Below are 7,912 nucleotides of genomic sequence, written 5' to 3'. Positions count from 1 at the left end.
TGAAAAACCAGGATAGGATTTTTTTCAGTCCTTACTGTTCACGAAGTGTACGCTTGAAGCTCAGAGATGGGGGTGGGGGGTTACAGATAAGAAAGGAGGGTGCTTCATCATGGATGTTTTCTTCTCCTATTTGATTCCAGGGTTTGAATGAGCATAAAGAAAACCCAGACACCTGAGATGGGTTATGGTGGGAATTGAAGAGAATCTGGGTGTGAAAAGTGTAAGAGGAGTGCAGCGGTCTGCTGCGGGTACAGCAGGATCTCACGGGGGCGGGAGGGGGTGTCACACTAGCATTACACACCCTGGAAATTGGGTAAGACGTGCAAAGCACAGCAATAAGAGGGGCTCACCGTCTGCACCATGGTCTAGCAGGTAAAGCATTTACCAAGGGAATGAGGCTCTGGGCAATCCTCAACCTGAGACGTCACAGCCCCATCTCCCACGTCGCAGGGATAGACCCTGATGGCCAGCCCATGCAAGGGGCTGGCGGGGGGCACGCTCCACAGCTCCTATTGAAGCTGCACCCCCGAAAAGCCAAGCATGCCAAGCTGAATGGGGCCAGAAGGAGAACAAGAAAGTGAGAGCGTGACTCTGTAGCCCAGTCCCCTGGGATGTGGCGGTCCTGGGGTCCTTTCCCTGGTGCCAGAGTTATTTCTGTTTGCAGTGAATGAGTGCATAATGCAAAATTGGGCTCTTGCTTGCTTGTTCCCCTCTATCTGGCACTCTTGGCTCTGTGCTGGCCCTCTGTTTCATGACAGCCTCTGAAGTTTTGAAATTTGCTTTCAAAACCAAAAGAAAAAAAAATGACACAAAAACCCTTCCAAGCACTTTTACAAATGGCCCCATGTAGGAAGGTCCTGTTTTTGAAAACAGGGATGGGCAGAGATGAGGTGGTTATTAATATGCCTTGCTAATAGGTGCCGGGAAGAAGCTAATTGCCCAGCCCCTATGCTGGGATGGAGGCATAGATGATGCACAAATCAGTGTAACTTTCTTTGGTGCTTTCAGGGGTGAAGTTGCCCTGATTAAGGGGGCTCTGTCATCTACCTGCTACCCTTTTCTTTTCCCAGTCTGACACTGATTATACTAGTACAAATGTGCCTTCTGTTGTGGTTTGGAAGTGACGGGGGAGACGGCTGCAGATCTCAAAAAGAGCCCCTGTGGTGAAAACCTTATAAAAAAATCAGCACGGCTCAGTGAAAGGTTTGGCTTCAGCAAGCAGCATATTTCAATGACAAATAAAGCATTTTGTCCAAAATGTTCGGACTAGTTTTGCCTCCTCTGTCTGCCCTGTCCGGCTGCACTGCAAGCAGGCGAGGAGAGTAATAGCTTCTCACTCGGCATCTGCGTGTGTGCGTATATAATACACACATCATCTAGTGCCACGGGGCCACTGAGACCTCTGTGCTGAACTAACTAGAAAGGAGGGTGAATAGGGATTATTTTAAGATTTTTTTTTTTTTTGTAGCAGAGGGAGTCATAGCACTGTACTAGTTCCCAAGGGGAAGAGAGAGAAATACTCACCTTAAACATACAGCTTCATTACCTTTCTCATGCAAAACATACTTGGGAATGAGATATTTAAGAGCCTCGGTGCTCTCTTCCTTTTGTGTGGACGGCAGGTTTCTGATTGCTCGGCCTTTGCTCTCAAGGCCGGGAGGCTGGGCGGTGCCACGGCCCCATCCAAAAAATCTAGTCCTCAGCCCTGAGCCATGCAGGAGATATTCCCCGGCTGCTAATGAGCTGGGCACTGATGTGAAGAAGGGAAAATCTTAGCTGTGTTCTCTGCTTGCAATGAGCCACTGTGACCGGTAGGTGCCACTGCACCCTTGCTCTGCCCTCAGTCCTGCCTGGCTCCCTTTGCTCAGCGCACCCTGATCACATCCAGCATCAGTGCAAAACCAGTGCGAGCCCCGTTACCTTCCCGTGCTCCGAGTCCATGGGGCGCTCGGTGCAGCCTGGACCGCTGCTCCTCGTGCCAAGGGGCCTGGCCCATGCGTGGTCAAGACAGCCTCCTCTCACCTGGGCCGGGCCCTCTCCAAGCAACCTGATGGAAGAAACTTTTTCGCGTGAATCACGGTGCAGCGTGGCCATTAAACTTGGTCGGGAGATGCCCTGGAGAGGATGACGTTCATTTGGAAGACAGACCTCTGCCAGGAGGGGCGATGCCGGGGTGCTGGGCCTACACCGTTCCTGGCCGGCAGTGTTTGGGTGATAACCCAGGTGTGCATGCTTGCTCTCCCTCTCAGATGGTGCAAAACTGTCCCTAGGAGATGCCAGGCCACGTGCTGCCCCTTGTGCCTGACCCTCCTAGGGCCGTGAGTTCATTTACTGACCTTTGGCAAAACGCGAACGGCCTAGCTCTGCCCGCTGGCCCGTGGGCCGGTGCAGCTCCAGCCCATACACAGCTGAACGCCCCTTTCGCACATCTTACCCGCTGCAGTGGCCACACGCGCCTCCTTGCTTTGCACGGCCCTGGCACCTGGGCTGGGAGCTGCTGTTTGTTCACATCTGGTCTCTTCCTGCCTGCAATGACAACGCGGCTGTGCTGTGGGTGTGTGGCACCCCCTCCTCACTGCACTTCACAGCTTGGGCTGTCCCGTCTTCTCCGAAATGGCCCTGGCTGGAGCTGGCTACCTGCCCAGATCCTGGTGCCGGCAGGGCCAGGGCTGGTGCTGACCCTCCCGGGAGCGGGAGGGAGCGGGGGGGGGGCAGAGACGAAGCAGGCTGGCGCTGGGGGAGAGCCGTGGCACTGCTGGCTGGCACCCAGGGGGGCAGGAGCCAGACGGGGCTGGCAGGGGCAAGCAGAGACAAGATGATGAGCCAGTGCCTGGGACGTCTGTGGCTGAGCAGGGAGGCGGTGAGGGGTGTGAAGGGGCTGAGTGGAGGATGTGTGGGTGTGTGTGAGAGAAGTGTGCGTAAGGGCTGAAAAGGTGTGCAGTGATGAACAGGGAGGGAGCCTGGAGACCCAGGAGAGATGTCTGTGCACGCAAGAGTATGTGTGTAAATTTAGTCAGGCAAGAGAGAGGTGGATATAGGAGCAGGCGTGTGTGAGAGCATATGCCTGAGCAAGAGTGAGCAGTGAGTGAGAAAGAGAGAAAGAGTGCATGAGGGATGTGTGTGTAAGGGCTGAAAAAGGTGTGCGGGGAGGAAGACTGGTGACCCAGGGAGGTGTGTGCGTGTATGTATGTATGTGTGCAAGTACATGTGTGTAAATGTAGTCAGGCAAGAGACAGGTGGCTATAGGAGCAGGCATGTGTGTGCATGTGCATATATGTCTGAGCAAGAGTAAGCAGAGAGAGTGTGTGTGTGTGTGTGTGTGTGAGCAGCAAGGGGAGGGGGATGTGTATGTGAGCAAGGAGGGAAAGAGTGTGTGTGTGCGTGCGCACAAGGCAATGAGCAGGGAGGGGAAAGGTGTGTGTGCGAGTGCGGGAGATTCAGAGAGCATGGTGAGCAGTAAGGGGGTGTGTGTGTGTGTGTGTGTGTGTGTGTGTGTGTGAGTGAGTGAGACAGCAAGGTGGGGAAGTGCGTGCGTGTGTGTTCAAGACTGAGCAGGGAAGGGAAAGGTGTGCGTGTGTGTATACAAGTGAGCAGAGAAGCGGTGCATGCTCGCGTGTGTACGTACATGTGTGTGAGTGTGAGTGTGTGCGCGCACACGCGGGCGGGCGGGCGGGCTGCCGGCGGGGCGCGGGGCGCGTGTGTCCGAGCGGGTAGAAAACAGGCTGTGTGTGTGTGTGTGTTGAGACAGCGCGAGCAGGGGCTGGGCGTGTGTGTATCTGTGTGTGTGTGTGTGTGCACGCGTGCACCCGCGGCGGTGTGTGTGTGTGTGTGTGTGTGTGTGCGCGTGTGCCCGGCGTGCGGGCGCGGGGGGAGCCGCCCGTGCCCACGTGGGGCTGACGCGCCGGCGGCGGCTCGGGGCTGAGCCGGGTATAAAGGCGGCGGCAGCCCGCGGTGGAGGCGGCAGCGGCTCCGGCTCCGGCTGCATCCGCATCCCGCACCCCGCACCCGCACCCCGCAGCCCCGTCCCGCCGCATCCCGCTGCCTGCCCGCCCGCCCGCCTGCACAGGTGAGCTGCCCTGGGCGCTGCCCGCGGGCCCGGGGGAGCGGCGGGGCAGGGCAGTGCCCGCGGGGTGGATGCTCAGCCTGGAGACCCCGTTCACGGCGCGTGGCGGGCACTTCGCGGGGTCCATGGAGTACCAGCGCCAGCCCGGCGCCAACGGGAGCCTCAACGGCAGCACGGCGGGGCCACGAGCGGGCACCCCCTACCCCCTGCACGTCACGCTGGCGCTGGTGGGCCTGGCGGGGCTGCTCATGCTCGTCACGGTCTTCGGCAACGTGCTGGTCATCATCGCCGTCTTCACCAGCCGCGCCCTGAAGGCGCCGCAGAACCTCTTCCTGGTGTCACTGGCCTCGGCTGACATCCTGGTGGCCACCCTGGTCATCCCCTTCTCGCTGGCCAACGAGGTGATGGGCTACTGGTACTTCGGCAAGGTGTGGTGCGAGATCTACCTGGCGCTGGACGTGCTGTTCTGCACCTCGTCCATCGTGCACCTGTGCGCCATCAGCCTGGACCGCTACTGGTCCATCACGCAAGCCATCGAGTACAACCTCAAGCGCACGCCGCGCCGCATCAAGTGCATCATCGTCATCGTCTGGGTCATCTCGGCCGTCATCTCCTTCCCGCCGCTCATCTCCATCGAGAAGAAGAGCGGGCAGCAGGCCGACCAGCGGGCAGCGGGCTGCAAGATCAACGACGAGAAGTGGTACATCATCTCCTCCTGTATCGGCTCCTTCTTTGCCCCCTGCCTCATCATGATCCTGGTGTACATGCGCATCTACCAGATCGCCAAGAGCAGGACCCGCGTGCCGCCCGGGCGGCGGGGGGAGCCCTCGGAGAAGAGGCAGAACGGGCTGGCCGACAAGGAGGCGGCGCCCACCACCACCAAGCTCAACGGGGAGAAGGCGGCGGGTGGAGAGGACCAGGAGAGGGAGGTCAATGGCTTAGACATGGAGGAGACGTCCTCTTCCGAGCACCAGGAGACCCACCCGAGCAAGAAGCAGGAGAAGCCGCCGAGGGGCAAGGCCAAGACCAAGCTGAGCCAGATTAAGCCGGGGGACAACTTGCCCCAGCAGGCGGAGGAGGAGAGGAATGCCAAAGGGTCCCGCTGGCGGGGGAGGCAGAACCGGGAGAAACGCTTCACGTTCGTGCTGGCCGTGGTGATCGGGGTCTTCGTCGTCTGCTGGTTCCCCTTCTTCTTCACCTACACGCTCACGGCCGTGTGCAAGAGTTGCTCCGTGCCCGAAACCCTCTTCAAGTTCTTCTTTTGGTTCGGCTACTGCAACAGCTCCCTGAACCCCGTCATCTACACCATCTTCAACCACGACTTCAGGAGGGCCTTCAAAAAGATCCTCTGCAGGATAGACCGGAAAAGGATCGTGTGATGAGAGACCGGTGCAGGACTTGGCCACGTGAGAGAGAGAAACACAGGTCCCTTGGGCTGGTTTTGCAGGTGGGGTCATCCCCTCCTTTTCAAAACTGAGATGAGACGAGCTCTTAAAACACCGGGCAGCAAAAACCACAGGAGCGACGGCAGGCAAGTGAGGCACAGCCTCGGCGGTTGGGGTTTGCAAGCGGATGGCTTTTTACTTGCTGATCAAATCAGTGGATACATTCGTGACTCAAACGCTTGCCCCTTGAAAAACTAAAATGAAACGCTGACATCCACGCCCGAGAGAGGATTGCACAGCCCCGGAGGCACAGAGGTTTTTTTTTCTTTTTCTTTTTGGATGTGTAGTTTAAAGTTTCAAATCCTTGTATAAAAAAACAGTATTGCATCCTGTATGTCTTAATTTTTGTAAGGCCATCGGCTTTGAAATGAATGCTTTCGATATTCTCAACACCTTGAAGCATTAAACAAGAAAACCACCAAGATTACTGGAGCCATCTCATCAACTCAGCAGTCTGATAGTATTATCAAGATTTTCAAACATGCTCTCGGATTTTGGGGTATAAAGCTTGTAAAGGCAGACCTGACAATATTGGGCATTGTTGGGGTTTTTTGATGTAGGTACCTTATTTGTTTCCTTTTTTGCCTCACCTATTGTTTAATTGTTAGGAAAGAAACTTTCTTTACCTGTTAACTAAAGGGTGGGAGGGGGGGATTAACTGGTTTCTCAGCGCAGTCGGAAATGATCCAAAAGACTGAGAACAACGATCTCGTTTTGCTTCCAGCGGGATGCTTGAGAGCAGTCTGGTTCTCCAAGGGTTAATAGAAACACATCTCCCACTACATTGCAGCACTGAAATGTATTGTTGTTTCCCACCCGGGCTGTAAATAGATCCCATTTTAAGGTAAAGATCAGGGTTATATGTATCATGTTATCTGATTTGTATTGATTTGCTTTTTCTTTTCTCTTTGACATTTTAATTCTCGCTGTATTTCCTGCACAAGAAACAGGGTTCCACGCACAAAGGCAATGCTGCCTTGCTGCACGCCCTGATAAGATTTAAGGTTTTTAATTTTCTGGTTTCATCCTCAGTCGGAGTGGTTGAACTCCCCCTCTCCGAGCCGAGGATTATCCAGAACAAAACTTTAAAAGGGAGGGGAAACTTTCAGAGAATCTGCCCCTATATTTTGTAGTGTAAAGATGCATTTTGATTTTTTTTTTTTAATTGTGTAAATGGTATTATAGTGGACTGGGAAAGGAGGAGTTCATGTTGCTTTTACACTGTCTCCCTTTTACAGATGTATCTTCTTACAGGGAAAAAAAAAAAAAGGAAATCCAACATCCTGAAGACAATTTTCTGAAGGATAGTAAAAGGAGAAGAAAAAAAAAAATTCCTCCTTCTCTGCCATTCCCAATAAACTACTGGGAAAAAACAAACTTTTACAGCTTTATTTCATAATGACAGGTCAAAGAAATGAATTGGAAAAGGGAAAGTTTGTTGAAATCTCCTTAGTGCCAACTGAATCGGATGAGACGGGAGATGCCAAATGCACAGACGCAGACCTGAAGGAGGGAAAAAACCCAACTTTCTACGTTGACGTGCATGGTGTTCATTTTGCTCTCTGGGTTTTGACTTTGTAATGAGCTCCCAGGGGCCCGTGCTGCCCCGGGGGTCGGAGAGCAATGTTTACATTCATTTAGGTTTTCAAAATCGAATCCCTCGAGAGGCGAGGGGGGGAAAAACCCCCTCCCTTTCCTCTACCTTTTAAAGAAAAAAAAAAAAGTCAGCAGACGTTGCTATAATGGATTATTATTTTTATTAAATAAAGAAAAGTTTACAGATCAAATGTAAAATCAATCTGTACGGTCTGTTCATCTGTACGGTCGGTTGTCCCTGACCTCTCTGGGAGCTTGGGGTCCCGCCACCTTTTTAAAGCAGCTATGAGAAGAGGAGCTGTGTTTTTTTTTAAAGCCACGATGGCACCGACAGCTCCACAACGGTGGGCGCGTGGTGCCATGGCATGATGACGAACGGGTCCTTGACGTTTCGCTTTCTTCTTCGGCGCCACGGCGAGAGCATTCGCGTGCTCCTTAAAGAACAGGGCTTGGGGTTACTCAGTGTGATGCGCCCTTTGCAAATTGAGCTTGGCAATATATTTCCCCCCTGGCCGGAAAATCTGTCTGGTTCGGTATTTGCAAAGAGCTGACGGGGCTCTGAATAATTAGGCCCTAAATGTAATCAGAAATGATTAGCGCAGGAAGGGCTCAGCGATGGGTGCCGTGGAACCGCATCTCTCCAGCCACCTGACTTCAAGACAGCGTTTTGCTGGCTGGCTGCAAGGCTCAGGCTCTGGGGCGGTCAAAGCGTATTTGCATGTGAAAGCAAAGCTGGGAAAACATGCCCTTTAGCTACTTTCTAGAAGAGGAAGGAAGTCTTTCCCCTATGGGAGATGGTGCTGCTATG

General features: G+C 53.9%; 1 protein-coding gene across 1 annotated transcript; it reads left to right on the top strand.

The window, feature by feature from the left end:
* The first annotated feature begins 3,688 nt into the window (after window positions 1–3,688).
* Window positions 3,689–7,302, top strand: ADRA2A (adrenoceptor alpha 2A). The gene is made up of 2 exons (XM_006270758.4): window positions 3,689–6,064; window positions 6,747–7,302. The coding sequence occupies exon 1, from the start codon at window positions 4,135–4,137 to the stop codon at window positions 5,440–5,442; it is 1,308 nt and encodes a 435-aa protein (XP_006270820.2). The 5' UTR covers window positions 3,689–4,134; the 3' UTR covers window positions 5,443–6,064; window positions 6,747–7,302.
* The last annotated feature ends 610 nt before the right edge of the window (window positions 7,303–7,912 follow it).

This window comes from Alligator mississippiensis, chromosome 6 (assembly GCF_030867095.1).
Source record: "Alligator mississippiensis isolate rAllMis1 chromosome 6, rAllMis1, whole genome shotgun sequence".
Taxonomy (NCBI): domain Eukaryota; kingdom Metazoa; phylum Chordata; order Crocodylia; family Alligatoridae; genus Alligator; species Alligator mississippiensis.
This window is presented reverse-complemented; position numbering and strand designations above follow the sequence as displayed.

What these genes read in the sequence shown, in the direction of transcription:
- ADRA2A (XM_006270758.4), top strand. Translation starts at nt 4,135, where the DNA reads ATGCTCAGCCTGGAGACCCCGTTCACGGCGCGTGGCGGGCACTTCGCG.